Source organism: Serinus canaria, chromosome Z, assembly GCF_022539315.1.
Source record: "Serinus canaria isolate serCan28SL12 chromosome Z, serCan2020, whole genome shotgun sequence".
Taxonomy (NCBI): Eukaryota; Metazoa; Chordata; class Aves; order Passeriformes; family Fringillidae; genus Serinus; species Serinus canaria.
Window position 1 is genome coordinate 55,466,247 of NC_066343.1, and position 26,298 is coordinate 55,492,544.

General features: G+C 36.0%; 1 protein-coding gene across 1 annotated transcript in view; it reads right to left on the reverse strand.

Annotated features, from left to right (window-relative positions):
* The window catches only part of RNF180 (ring finger protein 180), a 71,543-nt gene that overhangs the window by 21,282 nt on the left and 23,963 nt on the right, over positions 1-26,298 (reverse strand). Inside the window, exon 6 of the mRNA XM_050986541.1 lies at positions 1,733-1,958. Coding sequence (XP_050842498.1) covers positions 1,733-1,958 — 226 coding nt within the window. The remainder of the gene's footprint in view (positions 1-1,732; positions 1,959-26,298) is intronic.

Genomic DNA, 26,298 nt, shown 5'->3' on the forward strand with positions numbered 1-26,298 from the left:
TAAGAGTGCGTAAGGTTGAATGGGATGTCTTGAGAACAGCCAGTCCAACCTGCTCAAGCAAGGTCAGCTGCACAGGTGCCCAGAACCATGTCCAGCTTGGTTTTGATGGGTGTTTCACAGCCTCTCTAACCAGACTGCTTGATATCCTCACATGAAAAAAAGCTCTTTCTTGTGTTTAGATGGGATCTCATGCATTTGAATTCGTGCCGAATGGCTCTTGTGCTGGCAGTGAGCACCACTCAGAAGAATCTGGCTCCTTCTTCTTCATTCCCTCCCACCAGGCATTTTCACACATTGTATGTTGGGTACTTAAAGGCTACAAATAATCCTTGTAATATTTCTCTTAGAAAACTGTAACATGTTGAAAAATTTTGCAAATATATTTTAGGAAGCATCTTTATTCTCCTTTTGTGCTCTCCCAGTGGTAATTTTCTGCAGCAAATCTGCTAAATAGGTTTTTTTAAAATTTAAATAGCCCTAGAAAAACCTAACTCTCTATCAGTGAAACACACTTCATCTGTACATCAAATTGAAGGGAGCATCAAACATTAGGGAAATGAAATGAGAACAGCTTGAAATCTCTATACAGCAGACAGGCAGGGGGTTGAGAGTGCTCAGGCTGCAGCTTTCCGCCCATTTTCTCTGCTGCAGTGCATCAGTGCAGGGATAGTCAGTCTCTATCCCTGGCAACCAGCAGCTGTTCAGTGAATCATCTTGGGGCAATAGGTTCACCTGAAAAATGTTTCCTTCCCACCCAAATGAGTTTTTCTTTATCCCAGTCAGTTCCTCAAACTGACCTGCCACCAAATCATACAAAGTTAGGCCTGTACAAAAGCAGAGTCTGTGGACAACCAGAAACAGAAGGTGGGCAGCCCTGCTGATCAATGGAAACCATACTTCAGTCTGCATCCCTAACCTGTCATCATCACAGCACTCACAACAGCTTAAAGAGGATCTCTGCAAGATCTCTGTAGCATCTAAAGTGAAACAAACACTCCTGCATGGCTGAGTCATTTCCATTACTTTGTGAACTGTCTATACACAGTTTTAAGCGCTGTAAATGACCTAACTCCAGATACCATAGTGCAATTTTATCAATGGTACTTGAATCTACCATATAAGCTTTGGACTTAAAAGACTGACTCATGCTGTTCCAGATATTCTATCTGCAGAACTACTTACCCTCTTCTATTTCTATACCCAATCTGACACCAAACATCCCCTACCCACCATATTTTCCTACTGTTAAGAGTAAGGAACACTAAAGATGAGGGTATAAGAGGCTAGGACAGAAGAATTTAAGAAAATTATCAAGGGTTCTGCCAGCCTTTATTTTCACTTGTGTCCAAATTTAATATCATAAATGAAAAGAGCATTTTTTTGTGTGTGCCATGAAGTGAGCAATTTTGAAAATACTTTTCCAGTAGGATAGTTTGAGAAATGTTTATTTTGTTTGGAGCTTGTTATTATTCAGGAAGAAGAAACAAAAGAAATCTACCAGAATTCTACCAGAAAAAAAACCAATCAGAATCTCATTTCTAAAACAAAAAGTTCAAAAGCACACGTCCCAGATAGATTCTTGACATTGAAGAGAACCTGCATGGAATGTTCTTAGGACGAGTTAAATGGAAAGAAAATCTCAGTGGACTAACATTACCAAAATTTGCTCTGAATGGACACAAGAAGGAAAAGTAAAAATATTTTTTATGTGTAAAAACTTTCATTTCTATACCTGCTTGGAAAAAGACTCTGGCAATTGTAGTGCGACACAGTGGACATGGAGTGCTGGCTGGATTATCTTTGGCAAGCATCCTTAAGCAAGGTTCACAAAATATATGGTGGCATGGATAGCACATGTAAGGGTTGAAATAAACATCCAGACACACAGCACAGAGATAGCTTTCTTTATCTCCCCTGAGTTCATGCTCATCATCTGTATGCAGGTTTTCATTAGCAAGCTGCAAGAAGAAAAAGAGAATACATTTTCATATTCAGCTCATAACTACTTTTGATAAACCAATTGTCCAAAATATCATTTTCAGTAATGGTTAAGAAGAGAGTACACACACGTGATATTCTTAAATTTAATACAGGTTACTTTTAAAAAGACGATGAAACATAAAACAGGGATGTCGGCAAAAGTCCTCTGTGGGAAAGACGAAAAATCACAAGGCAGTAAAAGAAAGAAGTAATAAAACCAAAAAGGCTGAGTAAAACTGTATTATGATCAGATTTCTTCTTTTAAAATTAACTGTTGCAGTTTATATGTATCTGCATTACAAAAATGTAGAAACATAGAATGGTGTGGCTTGAACAGGACCATAAAGATCATCTAGTTCCTACCCTCCTGCCATGTGCAGGACACCTTTTTCTAGACCAGGCTGATCAGAGTTCCATCCAACCTGGCCTTGAATATTTCTAATAATGGCACATCCATAACTTCTCTGGTCAAACTGTTCCAGTACCTCACCACCCTCACAATAAAAATTTTTTACCTAATATCAAATCTAAACTTACCCTATTGCAGACTGAAGTCATGCCTCCTCATTCTATCACTACATGCGAGTGTAAATAGTCTCTCTCCATCTTTCTTGTAGGCTCCCTTGAGGCACTGAATGGCCACAATTATGTCACCCTTAAGCCTTCTCTTTTCCAACCAAATACTCAACAAGCAAAAAAAAACTTTGAACAAACCAAATACTCAGTCTTTCCTCATAAGAGAGATGCTCCATTCCTCTAATTATTTTTCTGGCCATCGTCGGAATCTGCTCCAGCAGTTCCATGTCCTTCCTGTGCTGGGACCCCAGAGCTGATGCAGCACTGCAGTGGGGTCTCAGCAGAGCAGAGCAGAGGTGCAGAATCCCCTCCCTGCCCTGCTGCCCACACTGCTCTGGATGCAGCCCAGGACACGTGTGGCTCTCTGGGCTGGGAGTGCCCATGGCTGGGGCATGTCCAGCCTCTCAGCCACCAGCACTCCCAAGCCCTTCTGGGCAGGGCTGCTCTTGATTCCTTCATGTCTCTCAGTACTGATATCAGGACTTGCTCCAACCAGTGCACATTTCACTTGGTCTTATTAAACCCTCAAGAGATTCCTGTACACCCACTTTTTTTTGTCCGTGCTCCTCTGGATGACGTCCCATCCTTCAGGTGTGAAAATACCTTTACTTTGCCAAGAAAGGCAAAACAAAATAAAAATCTCTAAAAATAAACTGTGAATTGTTCTGCCTTTGAAAATTAATTTGTAAAGGCCACGTTCCAGCAAGAATGAGTTCAAAAGAAGCCACAACTTTATTACTACAAAGCACAATATAAACCTTAGATTAGAAAGTCTAGGAACTCCTATCATCTTTAGTAACTGCTTGCTTTTTTCAGCATGTGTGCTCCAAATTTCCATATTTGCAGGAAGACATAGCTGGACTTCCCAAATGGTGCTCATCCCATATGAATGTAACAACTTGTGTGCATCCCATATGAATGTAACAACATGTTCTGGCTTTGCTCCTGTAAGATGACTAAACTTTTCCAAGTAGTCTGAAGATCTGGTGATAATGGCACCTGGGTTTTTGGCTGTCATGATTTAGGAATAGTACTCTTCAATTTAGTGCTCTCACTGAGATTCTCCAAACCATGTGCCAATCAACTCACTCCCCCTCCCTTCTCTGGAGGGCTGGAGAGGAGAATTGAAGGCACAAAAGGTGAAGATCACAGACTAAGATAAGAACAAAAACTGAGAGTGGCAATAAGAATATGAACAGTAACAGCAACAATACTAAAGGCAGAGAGTATAAGAAAAAACAGAGTCCTTGCTCACTGTGGAAACCCCTGACATAAATACCCCACTGCTCCCTCTGGCTCAGAACCAGCACCACCTGACTGCCCCCTCCAGCTTGGAACCAATGTTATCCAACCACTCCCTCCAGCTCAGAACCTGCACCATGCTTACTCAACTAGAAGGAAGCCCTTCTCTTTGGAAGAGACTCTCTTTCTCTGACCCCAGGAATGACATGAGGTAAAACAAAATAATCCTTGAAGAGCTTAACAATGCCACCTCCTGAGTACTGCAAAAGTTAACCCTATCCTGATTGGAATGAGGATACTGGCTTAAAAAAAGCAACCAATCTTTGATTCTTTATGGGAGACACTCAGTAAAAATTTACTATGCTCTGCCTCTTCTATCCATCTTCTTTGTTTGTTTCTGGTTTTCTCTTTCGCAACTCACAGAACCCAATATACTCCGATAACCAAGAGATCCACCACGAAAAATCAAGACAGGAGCATATCAAGACACTGCTGAGTGTCAAAACTCTTCTTTCATCCCCCTTACTCTAAACCCCTAATCCTTGCCAACCCTGTGCAGCTGTGGTGGGAAGTGACAGAGAAAATTTGGTGGCTGCCTGGAATCCAGCCAGGGTCAATCCAACACACTATGCACTACAGAGGCCACTTTTGACACTCATTGGCTATGTCAGGCCACTACTGCCTGACACTGGTACCAAAAGTGAATGACAATTGTTAATATTGTGGTTATGTAGTTTTGGGAATCTCTAGATGTTTCAGAGAAGATTACATTCATGGCTGAATAAACATGGTTTATACTTATGGTTTGGATTTCTGTGTCTCTCATTACTCCCAAAGAGTATCTCTCTCTCTATGGGTGTTACTGAACTCTGCAAATAGTGAGTATTTTATATTAACAGTATGCAATCCAATACTGTGGATTGTATTAAAAATACAGAGCAGAAATATTTATCCAGGATTTATTAGTTCTGGACAAACACTTGTCCAGTCATTCTACCTTAGCTTTGGTATTGCACTTTCCAGGATATTATGAGGCAAGAGTGCTTGTAAATTCTGAGCTGCTGTGTCAAAAACGCATTGCACTGTGTCCAATTGCAAGCTCTTGTACAACCATGAATGTCAGTAACTGTGTTTCTCTTACCTTAGAACTTACTGTTCCAGTTTGATTTTCTCCACTTAACAGGGCCACAGAAAACTTTGGTGTGTACTGAAATTTACAACAGAGGCAACTAGGATGTACTGATAAGCAGGAAGCGTAAGTCTGGCTGCACTAACAGCCACAGAAGCTAGTCACAGACAGGAACAGCTCGGGACCATTACTTCCAGCTCCATGCTGTAGGAAAGGTTCTTAAGGCAATATTAAATACCAGAGTATTACAACTATCAGTAAAACTGTTTAACTCAGACTGCCTCTACACTTTACTCACAGAAAACCCACACCACCAGAACAGAATGGCAAAGGGTAACAGCTAAATAATTTTAGAGTGCAGGAAGCTTCATAATACCATTTCTTTGGGAAAAAAAAAAGTGGAAAATAATTTGGCAGAGAAAGTGAGGAAAGTAATCTCAGGTAATTACATGACTGATGACTTCAGCAGAAATCAGGAAACACTAATACATTGTGAAAGTCCCGTCCAACACTGCCACACAGGCTTGGCAGGGCTCAGTTAAGTGTTTGAACTTGATGATCATAAAGGTCTTTTCCAAGACCTAAATGATTCTATGATCCTGTGCAATGTCAAAAACATAATTAAAATCTAGCACAAAAACAAAATACATGGGTTAGAAAGTTTTTGCTAACTGGTTTTGATGAGAATTGTTTGTAAAGAAAATATACCTTGCGTCCAGAGGAGCTGACTGCAAGATTAATGTCTTTCAAATAGCAATTAAGTAACTAAGAGAGCCAGAGGCAAAACTGTTGAGGACTCACAGGTAACAGCTGATTCTGAGACAAGTTTGTAATCATGGTAAGGTGCACAGACAAAGATATCTCAGAAACAATTGCAACTAGAAACATCAAAATTATTCTAATGCACAAACAAGATCTAGTTAGGAGTAATTTTCTTAGTGGAAGAGATGTCTTTTCTACAGCTTTGTGCCCCTTTTTGAAAGATCTATGTAGGCACATGGCATTATTCAGTACTGCAAAGCTAAAACCAGAGCAACTTCCTTATGCAAGAAGCTAATTTTTTAAACAAAAAAATTTAAAAGTCTTTTTTTTTTTTTGGTTTGCCATTAAGTGGTGCCTATTTATATTACTACAGCCAGGGCTTTAGTGTATGAAAACTTTACAAGCATAAACCACATTGGTTTTCTTACAGGATTATAGTATGAACAAAATTGACAAAGTACATGCAAACATCAAGGACAATGAAAGATCATCAAATAATAACACAAAAGGCTTGAAATCAAAACTTTTACTCCTAAGAAATGAAGGAAAGGTAAGAGTCTTTCATCTTCCCACATTGACTGGGAACTGCTAATACAGCTTTCACAGTAACCGCTAGGGGGGGGTTATATATATATATATATATAGGGGGACATCTATAGTGGACATTTGAAGGATATTAACAAAAGAAAAGAGGGACGTTTTATAAGCTTCTGCTTGAGAAGCCTATAAAGCATGTTAAGTAACAAGGAGTCTAATAGAACAGTGGTTGAGAAGGGGCATGAAGCTCTAAAATATGGGTATTGGAGCTTGTGAGAAGTCACTGCTATTGGACTGCAGGAAAGTAGTTGATTCACTTTCACATTCAGAAAGAATACATACATCACTGAATATCCAATGCAACATGATATCTAATGTATGGTTTACGTGTAATCATGTGAAAGACCTAGACCAAGTGGTCATACACACAAGAAAAGATTTTGTATTAATGTTATCAGTAAAAGGAAGTTCAGAGTAAAACCTTGAAGTATGATTAAAACAGTGGCAAAACCAAATAGGCACATATGTTGTTTGACAAAGATGCTCCATTAGGAAGAAAAAACAACCTGCAAAACCATTCATTTTAAAATGACCTATTCAGAATGCTTTGTTAACTCAAAAATGCCCATAGTTGAAAGGAATGATGACTGAGGGAAAATCAGTTATTATATTTCACATTATTATCTTGCAAAGAAAACTGCCTCTAGAATGATTTGTAGCTCTAAACTAGACTTTAAGTCTTCAGTTATAATGCAGAATTGGAATCATACACCTCAGGTCTGAAAAAATAAGAAAGAATGAATATTGATACTGTTTTATACAAAAATAGAACAAAAATAAATAAATGCTCCTTGGTTGTTGCTGGACAAAAATATCAGTAGCTTTACATTGTCCCACAACAGCTTTAGAAGCTCTTAGTCAATTGCAAACAGAACTGGCACAAGGGTTTTTACATCAAGTACATTGCTTCCTGAAAATGTCTTAAAGTTGACAGGTATATTAGGTACAGGGACTGAAATGACTGTCGTTATTATGAGAAAATTTTTAAGTGTTCTTTTGCTTCAAACAGAATTTAACTAGACTTATTTCTGTAGAATAAATTAGTGACTTTTAGTGGCATTTCAAAAGTAAACTCAGGAAAAAAAAAAAAAAAGAATCCAGTATTAAAATGCAGAAAAACCCTACCAAGAAATGTTGCTCGCTATACTAGGAGAAGTTCTTCCAAATCAGGCCATGAGGTATGCCAGGGTTTGTATGCCTCTGAACACTGTTTCAGTTGACTGGTATAATGAATACAAAAGGACATATTTTTGGGTGTTTGGCAAAACTCAGCTTGAAACATAAAAATCATAATAGAGTAGAGAGATCAATGCCTATGGCTTAAACATCTTTACAAATCAATAACAGAGTCTAAATTCCCTGCACTCTAAATTTCTCCCCATACAACATTTCAGAAAAGCTCAATGGCAAGCCAAAAACTTCAAAGCAGAGCCAAGTTGCCCAAGCAGCTCTGAGGAGCCACCTATTGCCATGGTCTCCATTCAGAATCACAGAACCACGGGAGGGTCAGGTTGGGAGGGACCACAGTGCTTCATTTCAACCAACTTCCCTACTCCAGCAGGGAGTAGGATTGTGTCCAGACAGTTCTAGAGTGTCTCCAGTGAAGGAGACTCACAACCTCTCCAGACAACTTGCTTGCTCCCCTGCACAGTGAAGAAGCTTTTCCTCATGTTCAGGTGGAACTTCTTGTGCATCTGTTCCTGGCCATGGCTCTTGTCCTATTAATCAGCACCTCTGAGGAGAGCCTGGATCCATCCTATTGACACCCTACTGTCAGACACCTGTGTACATTGGTAAGGCTCCCTCTCAGTCATCTCTTTGAGGCTGAACAGGACCAATTCCCCAACCCTTCCTTGCAAGAGAGATGCTCTAGCTCTTTAATCTTCTTTGTAATCCTCTACTGGACCCACTCCAGGAGTCCCATGCCTCTGTTGTCCTGAGGAGCCCAGAACTGGATACAGCATTCCAGGTGAGGCCTCAGCAGGACTAAGTAAAGGGGCCGGATCACCTTCCATGACCTGCTGGCAATGATTTTCCTAAGGGACCCAGGATAATCTTGGGCACTGCACTGCTGGCTCATTCAGACTTTCTCTGCTGCATTTGGGATTGATAAATTGCTCTGAGGGAGACAACTGAAAGATATTTTGTTCATTATTTTTCCACAGGAATTTTCTACAGGTAGCTTGTAGTCTAAGAAGCTATCAGTGATTATTTTTGTTGTAGTTTTTCGGTTTTTTGTTTTTCTTGCGGGGTGGGGGTGGATAGGTTGTTTGGTTTTTTTTGTTTGTTTGGTTGTTTTTTTATTCAGCCTCATTTAGAAGGCATTGGAGCTGTTCATCAAGGACAAGTACAGGACGGATGGAGTACTGAGTGATCCAGTCTAGTGAGTGGCATCCCTCTCCATGGAAAAAGGTTGGAAAGTAGATTCCAACCCAAAGCATGCTATGATCTTGAGTGATTAAGTGCATTGTAAACCAAGGCTTCTAAGGCAACTACTGAGAAACACATATACTAGAGTATTTGAAGAAAGAAAAGAATTATAAAATGCCTGAGACATAGCAAGTTAACCAATTTGTCTCAATGAAATATTTTTACTTTGTCAGGAGACAAAGGCTTATTTTATTGAAGTGGGAAAAAAAGCTCAGGAAAAAAACCAAAGAGGAAGAAAATTATCTAGTAACTTTTCTTTTCATTCGTGTCCATACCTTACAGAAAAAAGAATAATGACTATTTTAATTTATTGCTGATTCACATTGTTTTAATTAAGTTGAAACAAGCCACACAAAACTGAATGTATCTTGTGCTAGACAATGTACATAAGTATTATGTACTTATCCCTTTTTTTCCAAGCATCTTATATAATATACTTCAGTTTCTTATTATGACTGATTTGAAATTATTTAAGCATTTTTTGTTATGCAATTTGGTTAATCTCTGCAGTTCCTTCTACAGAGTACCAGCATTTAGGCTTTTGAAATACACATCTAAACTGGCAGCTCTACATATTATTACCCCTTTGGAAATTTTTCTAAGAAGAATCATATTTAAGGAACATCTGTAAACATAGCTTTTATGAAAATATCTTGAAGATCCCTGAAACCGCTTTATAGACTTATTAATATGGTTTTATTCCTATTAAAATAATTCAGTTATAAAGAAGAATTGAGAGATGGGCCACTGGAGTAAATATTACTCAAAATTCTTTTACCACAATAATATAAACCTGATATTCATATAAAATGATAATCCTAAAAACCTTCATATTCATAATCACCCTTAACTAGTATATCAGAAATTAGTGCAAATTATCTTTGTTTTTATTTTCCATTTCATAAAACACATACATAGTTTATACAGGCATGTAAGAAGACAATGTCAGCTTTATAGTTAGTAGTACATGAAGCTTTCCCCCAAAAATAAACCTTCAAGCACAGGTATTACTGTCACTAGATCTAAGAATAAAGCAAATATTAACAATTATTCATCTTTTATTGTAACCACTATTTCAAACAAAGAGAAGGAAAATTCATTCCCAGAGGCCTGCAGGAACTTCCATGAATCTCGCAGAGCCTTGATATGATGTCTCAATAATAGATAAAAGATCTGTTGGCCATTCTGGTGTGAATTACATGCAGAGAAACCTTTTTTTTTAATCTTCTTCTTCTTTTTTTTTTTTTTTTTTTTTTTTTTACAGAAGTTTTTGTATGTTTTACAAACATATTGGAACTGGAAGGTCAAATTAGAGTCCTAAAGAAGTAAGCAAATTATTGGTTTTTGTTATTTAGAGCAAAAGAGTTGCTATCAACACCTGAAGTCCCCCTCTCTATTACAGTGAGTGCAACTCCTCTCTAGTGTGAACCTGTAGTTGTTCTGGTTCCTGGTAAAAAGATATAGTCCTGACAACTTACATACAACTGAGATGAAGAATTAAAAAATATTTTGGCTTACTTTTAATTTTTTACCTGCAAAACTAGATTTTGTTTTTTTTTTTTTTTTTAATTTTAGCAAAAAGATTTGCAGCCCTGCAATAACAGGCAAGTACTTATTTTTTAATTCTTTCTAATAGCGTATACTTTCTAATAGTGTATACTTTCATGAAAGTATACACTATTAGGGAAAATGCTCATAACAAAACAACTGTAAAAGTGTATCTTGAACAGTGCTGCTACATTTTGGCAGCTTTGCATAAGTATAGTAGAGGAACAAATGCATTTGAAATGCTTTTGGTCATTCAGTATAAATTTAAGGCAAATTATAGTGATGCATGACACAATCTGAGCACAAAACAGAGACTTATTGAAGAATACCAACTCATACCATCTACAAAGGTCTCTCCCCCAGCACTATACAGCAGAAAGTGGAGTAGGCAGCACGGAAGAGTGTTGGGCAGATGTGGAGGTTTGCTCCTGTTCTGAACAGCGTTTATAAACTGTTTATAACTCAATATCACCCCATTTGTGGAATACTGCTTTCCAAAATAGTAAGATACATGTAGAGATTTTTAGTTTCGTACCAGTCTTACTGCTCCTGGCGTTTGCCTCCTCCAAGTTAAGGTTCTTTATACTCATAAAGTCTACAGCAACTACAAAGATTTGTCTGCTAGCAATTAGCAAAAGATCAACATAATGAGAGTTACATAGTTTCTGACTGCTAGTTACAGACAGAAAGATGAGTTTGCTGAACTGAACTCTCAGAACAAGCTTTTTCAAAAATGTCTTCGAATGATTTTTAAACAAATTCCTCAGTATTATTATGTAGCCATTACCATCCTTTCAGTCATCAGCTGTGGTGGTTACATGATCATTCAAATTTTATTAATACAATAATATGTTTTCAACACGGGTTGAAAGAAGTTCCAAAAGACTGGGGTAGAAGTAACAAAATTTTTACCTTTTATTCATCAGATAGAAGAGAATTGAGTTAGGGCATATAGCAACTATGACCAAAGGAGGTAGTAAACCCAGATAAATTAACTCTTCTTTTATTTTTATTCACCAGGATGTGCATTATGGTACAGCCAACTCTGAACCTTCTTTTGGACACCTGTGGAAGATGATATCTTTCTTTCTGGGGTGGGTGACCATTGTGTGCCTTAGACTGAGCTCACCGTTCACCCTAAAATCAAGAGTTATGAATCTGCAAGCATCCTCTGTTTCCACAATTGAGGTATAGTTTGTGAGATATCACATTAAAAGAAAGATTCACTCAGTGAGATGAATTGCTTTAAAATAAGTTGTCCTAAAATTAGGAACCTAAAGCTATATTTAGACAATTAAAGGAGTGTCCCAGTTTTCAAAGAGTTTCCTTATCTGGCTGGAGCAACTGGGTGATCATCTTTCTTAGAACAATCAGGCCACCTACTTAAAGTGTGATGGCTAAGTTTTTAAAAATCAATTTAAATATTGATTACTTAAATAAACTCCATCACTAAACAGTGTTTAGAGTGCAGCATTAAACAATCTGAAGGAAAATTAAGACATGGAAAGAGTTTAAAAAATATATATATGAGAAACTTAGGTAAAGGTAATGAGATTGCATCATTGTTGCTTTTTTTTATATCTACTAAGATGACTATGGAATAATCCTAGATTCATGAGAATCAAATATTTTAATTCACTTCTTATGCAGTTCAATATGACTTGAAAAATTCATATATAGTTTTCCCTCAAAATGCAAACAAACAAATCACCAAAGTATCATACAAGTATCTGTTTCTACTTAGAAAAAAAATCATTAAAATTACATTAGATTTTCCATTACTACAAACTCACAAGAAGTAAAAATCTGTTTGATTTCCTACAGAAGCTATATTGCCCTACTGGAGATTTTCCCGAAGTTGTAAAAAATATTTTTAAAAGTAAAAAATTATTTAAGGTTAAGACTCTGAGAGACATCAACAACAAGACCTTTATCTCCATTTTCATAACATAATTATCTGACTCAGTAAAACTTACTATTTGTAGTCCATCTGTAGTAGACATTGCAATGCTAAATTAAAACAATAAACAACCAAAGTACAAAAGTGTTTCAGATGTTCTGATGCAGCAATAGAAAAAAAATGTCCCTTTTCTTTCATCTTTTCATGCAAAACTTGGAGACTGACACTGAAATTTTATCCTGAGCTATGGAAGAAAATAATCCAGGAGGACCTGCAGTAATAAAATGCAGCCCAAATGTTGTCTATATTGTTTTTTTCTGACAAATAATAGCAAATAAGATGTTCAGTTTGGTTAATCCTTGTCTCCTCAACTCTTAATCTTTATGATACTTTGCCAGAAAGTCTATCAGAAATATTAGTGTAAATGTGGTTCTGTATTGGCAGCAGTCAGCAATGAGCAATACATTCTTTCCTTGGTATTTTATATTCAAAGTCATCCAAATTGTGCAAAAGCTTATTTCCCTCAAATGTGACTGTTAGATTCCACAATCAGAAAGTGCTAAACATTGATGGATTCAAAGGGGTCAGCTGTCAGTATTCTGGTACCTGAATAAATTCCCTTTCCAGATACTTAAATTAAGCTGCTGTTATCTTTTCTGTCCGATAAACAGAGCAGAAATTATTGCTAACTTTTTATCTCATAGTACAAGTGAACATTTCTGTTTGCATGCATCTTTCTGTAATTATTAGTAATTTCATACACATGTCTATAAACACTTCATCTCATGAAGAGCAAACTACTTTCCCTGAACAGCTGTTGAACCACTGTCACTCTATTTTATGCAAGGCATAAATTTTCCCTGTTGTATAAGATATTGCACCCTATTTCATTTTCCCCAGATGTTATTTATGAAGATAGTGAGGCCATTTTAAATTTTAGGGTGCCATCCTTTCTTATGAGCCTTCCTACAAAAGCCTTGAGGGGTCTAAATAATGATCTCTGAAGATTTCAATCTTTTCTCTTTGCAACAGTTTAAAAGTGCAGATTTTCCTTCTAATGAAGTATCCCACAAAGTCTTTCTGAAACTGATTATAAAAATCCACCCTCCCAGAAAAAAAAAAAAAATCAGAGTCTGTAAAGCTTTTCTTTGGAATTGCAGGACGCTGAAACAGAAAAATCAAACTGAACATCTATTATTTCACATTTCTCTGCCTGGATTAAAAAACTTAGGATACAACTACAAATATTGTTGCAACACACCAACAGAAAACTGAATTTAAGTAGCTGCTACTTACCTTTCAACAATTTTACTACAAATATGATTTGTTTTAGATGAGGGCAAAATTCTTGTTTGAGGACTAAAACTTTTCAAAAACTAGACCAGAAAAAACCCATAAGTATAGTCATTTTCATAACCATCATCATAAGCATGGTCATCTTCTCATGTCTAAAATGAATACTTTTGTATTTAGCTTAGCATCATTAAATGTTATCTAAAAAGCTTAACTGCTCACGCAATAAACTGCTATCTACATTCATTTAAATTCTCAAAATACAGGGATTTACCAATGTGAATGCACTGCCCTAATACTTCACATATATGACCCAACTTAGATACATGACATAATGAATACTTGGATCTGGCTATGATAGCCAACATGCAATAATTAATCATCAAAATACAAGGGATCTCAGAAATTTTACTGCTGACATCCTAAAATACTTGCAAGACTGACATCAAGAAGATATAAAGGAGTTTGTAAATTTGTAGAAATACAAAGAAACTAGAACCCACAGCTTACAATGTTTTCATGTGAAGAAAAGTTCAAAATATATACAAGGGGAAAAAAGAATCCCAGGAAAGGTTATACAACACATATTATTCTACATGGTGTAAAATAAACTGCAATTATTTTTTGTGGCAAAGTACTATACTATAGTTTGATATTAGAATATCTATCCCTTTTCCGAAAAATCCAAGAGAGGCCCACTACCATTAACATATTAAGTAAAGATTGTTTCATTTTTAATTATCCATCCTGACATAAGCAAAAACACTACCTACTTTGCATCTAGTATAACAGTGAGGGGAAAAATGGAATTACTATAAAAATAATCCTAGGGGACTGAGGTAGAGGACAGACCTCACCCAACAGCCTCCCTCAAATTTCTAGGACTCTCTAGTATGGTCTTAGAAACTTTCTGATGTTAGCTAATAATTTTCATATCCTTAATGTGGGCAGCATGCTATATCCTAGTTTAGTAGGACAGAGAAAGTATTTTCTAATGAGGAAACATAACAGGCAAGGACAAAAGACCCAATAAAGTGAAGCACACAAAGCAAACCAATGCCCTTTATTTTGATTGTGCTGGGTTGGTTGACTCTTTAATGTAAGTTTGTAGCTGACAAACTGTGAGCATTTTTAGATGTATTATTTATGTCAGTTCTTCAGGCAAAAGCAGGGCATGTTTGGAGCAACAAAGCTCACTTTTACACTGTTCAAAAGCCTGCCAAGCTTACAAAGAATAAAACTTGCTCAGCTACAAACTTTTCATTTTATGACTTTCACAATGCACTCCATGCAAGGGTAGCACTTAATGTTGGATCTTAAAGGACACAAGCTAAAGCCTTTAAGCAGAAGATGTAACATAAAGCCTTTGTGAAGGGTACAACCAGCACAAATTCTTAAAATGCATGACGAATTCAAATCTTCTAGCACCTAACATTCTGTTGCAAAAAAGAAGTTTTAGTACTCAGATAAACCTTCAAAAGTAATAAAATTTAACTGATGGAGACAACCTGAAAGAAAAACTCAGTGATGCGAGCTTTGTCCTGCTTAAGCCTGAGTGCAGACTTAGTTCTTAAGTCCATCAATGTCAACTTTAGTAATTTAACTGTGATCATTTAGTGGATACATGGTGTATGAAACAGACTCAGGAACTGGAGAGGCTGCTGGGAAGAAAATGCACAGGAAAGCTAGAAGGTGTGTCAAAAAACAAACCAAATGCAGAAATAAAATTTCCCCATATATAGTATAAAGATATATGGCATAGATATATGTCTGTGCTTTGTATTTGTGGCCAAAACAGTGCTGATAGCATACCTGTGTTTTGGCTATTGCTTCATTCCTTGGATTGCTTCCTTTCCTGTTTCAAACAGGCTGACCCTGGGCTTAAAGTTGGGAGTTGATAGAGTCAAGAGAGGTGACCCATACCACAGAGTGTCATGCTCAGGGAGACGAGGAGGAAGGGGTGAATATTGGTGGTTATATTTCTCTGTGCAAGCAACCACTGCATGTGCTTCCTAGGAAGCAGTCGGACATCTAACTGCTGATAGAAAGGAGTGAATAAACTCTTCTTTTTGCTCTGCTTGCACACAGAGTTTTTACCTTGCCTATTAAATTGTCACTATCTTGATCCATGAGTGTTCTCACCCTCCCTCCATTTGCCCCCACAAGAATGGACGCCCTATTTGCCTTTGCAAGAGAGATGAGCAGGCAAGAGGCTGGGTGGGTGGGTGTTTCGCTGCTGGCTGGGGCCAGCATATCACAGCCCTGAAGGAACTGAGCAGATATTACTAAGTGTTTAATTATCCATCCAAAGACTGCATCTTGACAGGAATAAAGAGGCATACATGAATAATTTCAATAAAAAACAAACAAAAAAAATCTCCCTTGAAACAACAAACAAACAAAAAAAACCCAAAACAAACAAGTCAGTTGTTCCATAATGATGGACAATTGTACAATAAAAATAAGAAACCATTATAATACCAGGTTAAATGATGTACACAAGTTTTTAATAGTTCTTCAGCCTTCAATCACATTTCATTCATGTTGCTCCTTACATTACTGTATGTAAACTTTGAATTTCAACAGTTATTTTTTCAATGCCAGAAGAGACCAATTCATATTAAGTGCTTTAAAACATTATGTAAAAAGATCTTGTCAAAAGCCCACCAATTCCATAATATAATAAAACCCAGTGAAATCCTACTTCTATGATTTTTATAAAACCCATTACCATAAGACCCCCAAACTAAGAGGAAGGAAATAAATGACAGATAACATTGGAAAGAAGATTATGAACTTGTCCCTAGGTCTGCACTACATTCCTGCTTTCACTAGTTCAACCTGTGTTCTTCCCAGCACCAAATCTAGTCACTAAGACACTCCTGAGATTGCAAAGATAACGTATCAACACAAAATCTAATAAATTAATGCCAAAATATGATGCCTGCCTTGTCTCTGGGTGTTGTAGATTTCCAGTGACTGGTGACTTTCTGAGTGCCTAAATGTGGTACAAACAAAAATTTAAATCAAATAGTGTAAACAAAATACCACTGCCTTGGTAGCAATGGCACTTTGAAAAGAAAGGACCTTGACAAAGAATATGACTTTGTTCTCATTTTCCCAGGAAGAGCATTTAATTTTCTGTTTTTACAACAAAAGAAAATAATCAGAGAATCTAAATTATACAGTTTTTTACTTCTGTATTTCAAAAGGACGATCTTGCAGGAGTTTAAAAAGTACACACTCTAATATCAAACAGATGCTGGTATCTCATTTTTCTCTTTACACTTATTTATTGAACAAATACCATAATTTAGCTCTCCACTTGTATCAAATGAGGTTACTCTATTATGGAAAAAAATACTTTATAATGGTAAAAGTTACTTTATAATGGAAAAAATACTCTCAAATATTATTTTATAAAATGTGTAGTTGTACACATACTAAAAATGGTCATATGGCTTCTCATATAGTTCTTTGTTCTAGAACTGCAATTCTTTCAAGAATTCGAAAGTTAATACGATTCTTAGAAGAACTATGACTCATTTCAGTTAAAAATTACAGCAATTTTTACAAGGCATAAAAATCCAGGAAAAATCCTCAGAGAACACAGGCTCTTCAGGTTTGAGTATAGCTGTTTTAAGTTCAGTTTTCAGTATAGCAAAACAAATGTTTGTCAGAAACTATCCTTATAGGGAGCTACTGTCTTTGCTCCTAGACAGTTAAGATTGAATTTTTTTTACTCAATTGACAAAGGTTATTTGCCAGCTAAAGCTTTAAATAAAATTACTTATTCCAAAGATATTTGCAACAGTAACCCAGCAAACAATGAATATCTTGGAACTTAAAATCTATTACCTGAATCGGAGCCTTTTAAACACTTCTGATAATATTTATTTTTAGATTTGATTATACTGGTTTTGAGCATCCTGATTTATGAATATCAAAATTAGATATTCACTTAAAACTTTCAAATACAGATAACAGCTCAGTGAAAGTATATATTATAATTTATAGCATAATCAATTAAAAACTTTTTTATCTGTAAAATGAAACTAAAATAATAATTCAAACTGCTCTACATTACAACTATCAATGATCTTTACTGCATCTGAGAAAAATACCACATAAAATTACAATCTTCCAAATTGGAGATGATTTGTGGTTTGCACCAGGGATATACCTATATACATACATGTATACAAAAGAAAATTCTCACAATTGGGTAAGATAATCATTCAATCAATGTTTGGATTTTTAATCATTTTTGTCTCTTGAAATACCCCAGGATTCCTAGTGCTCCAATAAAGAACCTACACTGTACTCAATAGTTCCAAAGAAAATACTGCCTGGAATATGTGACATGCTTAGTTTTGCATCAGTTCAAACTTAAATTTGAATTGGTATACCCTGGTCTTCCAGCCTCATGTCATTGTTGTCACACCAGTCTCTAAACACTTCCTCCAGCTGTAATCTCACTGAACTAACTACTGGTCTTCAGAGCAGAGCCACTAAGTTGATCAGAGGGCTGGAGCACCTCTCCTTTGAGAAGAGTCTCAGACAGCTGAAGTTGTTTAGCCTGGACAAGACAAGGCTCCAGGAAGACCTCATAGCACCTTCCAGCACCAGAAGGGACATACAAGAAAGATGGGGAGGGACTTTTTACAAGAGCTTACTGTGACAGGATGAGGAGGAATGGCTATAAAACAAAAGAGGTTTGATTTAAATAAAATATTTGGCAGAAATTGTTTACTGTGGGGAAAGTGAGGCACTGGCACAGGTTGCCCAGAAAAGCTGTAGCTGTCTCACCCGTGGAAGTGTTCAAGGCCAAGCTAGATAGAGTTCTGAGCAACCTGGTCTAGTGGAAAGTGCCCTGACAATGGCAGTGGCATTGGAAATATATGGCTTTTAAGGTCTTTTCTAAACCAAACCATTATGATTCTATGATTTCCAGAACACACTCTCTTCTTCAGGGAATATTTTTAATTTTCCAAAATTCTGGCATGACACTAAAAATTTTCTACAGAGATAAAATTAAAATGCGACTGACTCTTTAAGCCTTGAAGTTCTCTGAAAAATGGCTGGACAATTTTTCTGCTATCAAACATTAAAAATACAGTCAGATCTGTAATTTCAATTCAGTTTTAAAAATGCTTGTAGAGAGTAGTTAATTCTATAGTTAATATGGTTATGATGTACAATCATGTCCACTCAAACCAAATTTAGTACAAAGCAAGGAGCCAAAAACAAAAGTGAAAAACTGTCTTTCCTAGAATAAACTGAGGACTAAGTTCAGTCTCAGAGTTCAGACTTTGGTTATCCAACACTATCAGCACGAAGGTCACCCAGGCACAACTGCTAGGTAGGATGCCCCTTTTCATTGCCCTTGCATCATTAAGTGTAAATTAAAATTTATTCCCTCTAAATATTTTAGTATCTTAGGAAACACTGGATTCACCAGATACATAGTTTGTATTGTACTTTTGCTGTGTTACCATACCCATTTTTTAACAAAAAAATATGCTCAGTGCCTTGTGGAAAGAGGGCAATTGCTTGACTAGATGAGCAGCCTGTTCTTAGTGCCTAAGAAGTGCTCTCTAAAGTGATAACTGCTAAATACTTTTCATTACAAAAGTGGAACAGGCAGCTGGAACTGGGGGTTCAGATGTGTCCTTTCATAAATGAAAAAATAAATACTGGTATTATTATCTTTTATAAATTCCCTTCATAAATGGTAGTGTGCAGGTGCTTAAACTGATCTTAATTAAATTAGAAACAACACATTTTTCCACAATACTGGTTCTCGCTATCCCAGCTCTCCCCCCATCCCTCCTCCCCACCTCCCAGGTATATTAAGATTTCTTACATAACATAGGGGGATATTTACTCTGATAGTTTATAAATTTTTAAATAATATTTTAGACTCTGTTGCAGAACAAGTAGTCTTTCTCAACACTACCCCCACCCAGTAATCCCTACCATTTCTATAGCAGTATAGAAATGCTATAGAGGCAAAATACAAACTTCCTGACTACAGGAAAGCAATTTATCACTGTATATGCCATATGATTTAAGCACAGATTGTTAAATACATTAAATATATGAGGCTAGAAAATCTCAAAAGCAGATACAAAAGTCCATCTTCAAAATTTAGAGATACACAAACTAGATCACTTTCATATTCACATTACAATGTCAGGGTTTCAATACACAATGATAATACTCTAGCCCTCAACTTAATTCTGTTCACAGCAAATCAGTTCTGGATAAAGTCTCATATACTTCCATGGAGAATAATTACATTTTTATAGCCATCATAAGAAACGTTCAGCAAGTGAAGATGATTTGCTGATAGGAAATAGTATGATTCCAAACAACCAAGACTTAAACACAAGAACATTTTTTCAAGATTGTTAAGATTATGGAACAAATTAGTAGCAAAAATCAAAAGTATAAGCCATATTTTCATGTTCTAGCTTACCTGATCTACCAGCTACTATTTGTTTACCTCCAATCACACTGTTCAAACTATATTATTATGCTGGCTACCGCAAACTAGTAAATGCAACAGGATCTGATGTGGCAAAAAAAACAATAGAGAATTATTTATTTTTAGTTTTATTCCTCTCTGAACCAGGGCAATACAGGTCAGATGAGACAAGAGAAGCAGCCAGTTCCGGCCAGAATTGTATGGGAGTTCCTTTTCATCCACCTTAACATGAAACCACCACCCACTGCCTACTGCCTTCTCACACTATCATTTAAACTAAAAAAGCAATCAGATACTGGTGTGTTTTGGCTCTGCCATGTGGTTCTAATGGTGTTGGTATTTTGAACAAAGAACTGTGCAAATTTCCCAGAATATAATTCATAAAACTAAATTGCAATAGCATATCAGCAGGATGGTGAGTCATCTGCCTTTCATTCATGTTCATGCTTGACAAAAGCAAAACATAATTCCTGGAAATTTCAGGTTCAGTCACAAACACCCTGTGCCCATCCACCATCCTGACAGACTTGTGTTATTCCAACAGTCTAAAAAAATCACAAGAAGGGAACATGATGCAGCATAATACAATATCATACCTTTTATTCTTTCTTGTGCTAAAAATCTAGCTTGGTTAGCAAGTTGTCAAAAGGAGTATTCTCTAAAGTGGCAGGGACCTTGAACTCTTGGTGAGCTTCCACAACAATGTGTCATGGAAGATGCATCTTACACCAACAGGATCTAAATCAGGAAAGATGAGCTACTGGCATTTGATAAGAAGTTTGCCCTTCAGCATAAATTTTTAGTGAAACAAAATTTAAACAAAGCACTGTTTTGTTTCTGAATAAATTTGACACTAACCACAAAAATTTTATAAACATAAACATTCTACACTTAATTAGGAGGGTTGTGTCCTTAGAAAAATTCCTTAGATCAGACAAAAAAACAGGCGAAGTTCTTGTACAAACTATGGAATGGCTTCACTTCAGTTTTTACTGCTATGACTTAACTTCTTTCTTAAAAGTAAAAAGATAGAGCTAAATTAATAAAAGACACTCTCCATCCTGTGTTCCACATATACCCACAGGTTCCAGTCTATTTCTTCAGCTGCAACATAAATGCAAATTGATTGACATAACCCTGTTTTCTACTAAAATTTCACTGGTGAAAGTAGTCAAAGCCTCCAGTGAGCTTGCTCTTTTTCACTCCATTTCCCTTTTATTTTTTTATAGGCTAGCTTCACAACAAAGCACAGTAGAAGCAGGGAAGGTACATGTATTGCACTCAATCTCCACTACCTTTTGTTGTTCCTCCACCCTCAGCTGCAGTCCCATTCATCATAGCAGGAGAAGTAAAGAAAGAGACAAGAGATAGCTAAAGAAAAAAACCCTGAATTTATTTTCTTAGGCTAAGTGGTCTCACTCTTGTATTCTAGAGGTAGAGTTAGTCAATGAACTTCCAATCAGCTCTGCCTGTGCCAGGTCTCTTCCCTCTCCACACATAAAGGACTGCTTACAAACTAGAATGGGATACAAACAAGCACAGACAGTGATGTGAGTGACATTTGGGTCACAATGCACTAGCTGAGGGGTTTCACTGCAGAGTTTCTATACCTATGGCACTAAAATGCAACAGTTCACATTCCATACACCATGTATATGGTTGGAAAATACTGACAATGTTTCTTAGGGTATCCATTTTGAGGTATAAGAATTGTTTTCTTCCTGTTTTTCCTGAAGAATTACTTGAACAATTGAATGCTACGTACAATAAATGATGATTAAAAAGCACACTGCATACAAAAAAAAAAAGTACAGCAATACAGCACATACACAACCACATTTGAAAAATGACAAAAGATTGATGGAAGACAAGTAGAAAAATCCCCCAAGGTATTTTAAAGTTCAAATAAGAAATTGAAGATAAAATGCTGAGAAAACACATGAGATTTCAAAAACGCAGCTGCAGTAGCCCAAAGTCTTTTGATATAGTGTTGTGTACAGCATATGGAAGGACAAAAAAGGTGAACTGCTGCCAAGAATACAAGTAGAATATTAGGTAGAGAAACTTAGATAATCAGATACTGTGAATTTCATCTAATCAGATCACTGGATGAATTGAGATTCAAAATGCCAAATGAAATCTGTCAAGAATTGACAAGAGAAGCAAGGGAACAATGTTATTTCTATAGCTGCAACTGATGAAATAGTGGTATAGATAAAGAGAAACAGAGACTCATATAATGTTCTGCTAGAGACAAGATGTTCACTGCTGCTGCCCCTTACAGGTTTTACATAAATTCAATCTAGAGAAAATGTAGAGAACAACTGGGAGCCCATCTTAGCACTCTGGCTGAGTGCAACTGCATTCTACTGCATCCTTCCATTATAAAGTAAGATTATATTATACTAATAGTGGCTCAAGTTAAGCCAACGACATCCTCAAAACATTCTGTCCCCACTGTGTTGGGTCACATACTCTACTTTCCACATTTATCCCAAAAATTCAGTCCTGTGCACACATTTGTATTAAACCAGTTTCCATGCACTAATCAATGTTACATTTGTACTTAAGGTAAAGGGAATTGGGTTACTTTTAGAACAAAAGGAATCCAAACACGCACATCTCCACTGTGGTTAATACCGTTCTAAATGTGGATTCTATAGATTAACAGATTTCAATCCAGAAAGATTAATCTAGTAGTAATTCTAATACATTATTTATATCCTCATAAAACAGCTTTTAGAAACCAGATCAGTCTGTTGTGCTGTGCTGCAGATGGAAAGAACAGCATATTGTCACAGCAACTGCAAAAATGGTGTTTTCTGCCTTTCAGTTTAGTGGTTCCCTGATGAAGAGAATTGATTATTTAGCAGAATTATTTATGTTCAGCAGTTTTTCCAATGCATAAACCCAAAAAATCAGTTTGCTAATACACCAAAAACAGTACTCCTCTTTACCGTAACATAATTGATATAATCAATTCAGTCTGGATTTTGGACCCATCTCAAAAGAAGGACTACTCAATAGTACAACCTGTGCTGTTACACAGCCAAGAGGAACTACTAGGTCTGTCCATGCCTATTTTTTAAACAATCTCTTCATGTTATTTTTCTACAGCCTTGTCTGTCTTGTAGAAAGTGAGATGGAGCACCAAACCCACTTCACAGGTTTTTCTGGAAAAATGCAAGTTATAAAAACCATATGCAATTGTCCACATGCAATGCTGTCTTTTCCTCTTTGCTATTCCAGAATCCTATTTTCCAACACTGCCAATAAAACAAAAAAAAAGTTCTCTAAACCACGTATTTGATATGCATCACAGTAGAGGAATAAAAGCAAATTAATCTGACTGAATAACAGCAGGTCCTATGCAGGAAGACACATTGCTTTTGGATGTGCCAGTGCTGACTGGTCTGCTGCAGTGGGTCTTGATATCTGCAGATTTTTGCCTTATGTCTTGTATCTTTCCCTATTACAAAGCTCCTGTACAGAATTTCACATAGAGCATTTAGGAGTCTCCTATGTATATCTAATTTCCTAAAACTTCCTAAATATTAGCAGTTATCTGGATAAAACTTACCAAATCATAAATTGTAGCTAGAATGAAAAAAGAGGGCAGAAAACATTGAGAAAACACACAAAAAGGAAGATTGTAAATTTTTTTCCACACAAATGATCAGCCCACAGTTTTTGACTTTTTCCAGAAAAATGACAGGCACCTTCTTCCAAGAATCACAAGTGTGATTTTTCCAAGAATCATGTTTCATGCTATTAATACATGTTTTTTATTTTTTTAACAAATATTTTGCTACATCCAATTGGAGCACAGTCAGAATGCTGCAGAGTCATCTATTCTTTCCAATTCAGGGAGCCTACTCAATTTAACACTCCACGTTGCCTGGTTTCTTTCACTGTTTAATGCACTTTAGTTCCTTCACCATGTCTGACCTTTTTGATGTTTTAATGAATGTTATTTGCTCTGTTTCTTATTAATTAAATAATTTCCATTACTTATTTCCCTAATCTGTAAATTGCTTGGCTTGAAAACTAGTATGACAAGAAAAACAGTGGGATAAGCAGATAAATAGTTTTGTTTTTCTAGTAAAGAGCAATTCATAGTTGCACTGTAATTCTAGCTCTCCTCTTTCTGAGACATACTAATTTTAATCTGAAAATGGAAACTGAGATATTTTAGATTACATCTACCTTTGATTTTCTAATTTTACTTTTTAGAAAGTCCCTAAAATTCTTGTTTCTTAGACAGTTTTGGTGGGTGTGTGTTTGGTTTTGTTTGGTAAGTTTTTTTTTTTTGGTTAGTCATGTCACCAATTTCTATACATCTTTTACCAAAACATCAATTAAAATTTTTGCATTTATGGAAGAAGTGAGAATCATCTCTCTTCACTAGTTGCTTCCTCTCAGTTTCCCTTAGGTAAAATCCCATTTTAGTTCCCAGGCTGCTAGCTAATTATTTTCAATTTGCTTCAGAATCTGTATTAGCAGGGCACTTTAGCAAAAAGTCTAAATCCAAAGAAAAACTCAAAAGAGCTTTTAAAAGCTATTCAACAAAATACAAATGAAATAAATAATGCCATTACATTTGAGAGAAGCATCAAATTATTTATTTAGTTGAGTGTTCATAACGTCAAATATTTATTTGATTGTACATTGTTCTACTAATCATACAAGACTGATTAGTCTAAGTAATGCAATCTCTCCTCACACTCTAGACAGAAGAAAATGAGATATACAAAATATGAAAATAAGATATCTTCAACTTTTTGACCTACAAATATTTAGAATTTATTAACCTTTTGACAAAGTTTTGGATTTTTTTAAATACAGACTACAGGGAGAAAGCCTCTTCTAATGAATAAATTTCTTCAAACTAGTAGCATTTTCAAAAATGTAAGATCTTTAATGAATCAGGACATTTACTTTCCTTATTTTCAATGTGTCCAAATGTTTTCTTGCTCACACTCCAATCTCTAGCCTTTAGAAACAATACATCCTGTCTCCTAATGCTCAAATGAAGGGTAAAATAACTTTTCAATAGAAACTTGATTACAAATTCCTAATAAGGGAAAGTGACAAATTTCTAGCATTCTCTCATAAAGCACATATACTCTTGACGGCAATTTAAAAGAGAAACAAACCCCCCCACATTTCATCCCCCATAATTCTAAACTGTAGTAAATGTGAAGCATGTTTAGCTAAATCATCTATAAAGGAAATCATTCCCTTCTGATGTGTAATCATTATAATTTAGGTGCTGATATAAAACATTAGAAATTCACAAATCATTATAATTTATATTTTGATATAAAGCATTAGATGATCATGTGATATCAGAAAAAGCAGTGATTCAAATAAAATCTTGGCAACAGCTAGCTTTAGAAAATGACTTCACAGCTTTACAGACAAAAGGGTGTTACATCATAGCATAGGAAGCTTTTGTTTTATCTAAATTTTTGGTACAAATTTGTTTCTTGGATGTTACAAAGACATTCTTATGCCCAAAAGACTGCCAGCTTCTTTAGCTGTAAAAGTAGTTGCTATCTTTCCTTATTTCTGAATCATTCCTTAATTCTGAAATGCTGTTACCACATGATACCTCTTCAGTATTTTGCAGTACTATATATAAAATTTTTTTTCACTAATTTGTTACTTTAACTTTGCCATTTCCTACTAGAATTACTGATTGCTTATCAACTGCAGAAACAGTTTTTAGGAAATCAGATCTGTTCTAATAACATGATGTCTTTTGGATGCGTACAATGACTTTTACTCAGTGACTGCCTGCATAATGAAAGAAATGTCAAGAAAAAATTATTTTTGGGTAGCATTATTTTCTCCCAGAAGAGATGATGATAAAAAAGAAAATGCTTTGGAGTTGAATACCACTAAAGTTAATGAGAGGTTGTAGATTAATAACATTCATAGATGCATTGACTGCTACAAAGCATGAAGAAATAGCTGTGATTTCCTTATCCCTGGAAGTGTTCAGGGCTAGGCTGGATGTGATTTGAGCAACATGGTCTACTGAAAGGAAGACAGAGGGGCAGAGGGGTGAAAATGAGATTATCTTTAAGATCTCTTGTGATCCAAACCATCCTATAATTCTGATTCTATGAAATAGTAGAGACCTTTAATTCTCCCAGATGTTAGGAATTTTTTCTTAAAAAAAAAAATAAAAAATTGGAGAACCAAGTCCTGCACTCAAATTTCCAAACAAGCCACTTTTAATTTACCTCAGTTATATGCATTCAGAGAGTTTAATCTCTGAAAACTAAGCAGAAATACAAAACCTACTCAAACTCTTAGTCACTGAGAATGAGTCAGGAGCAATTC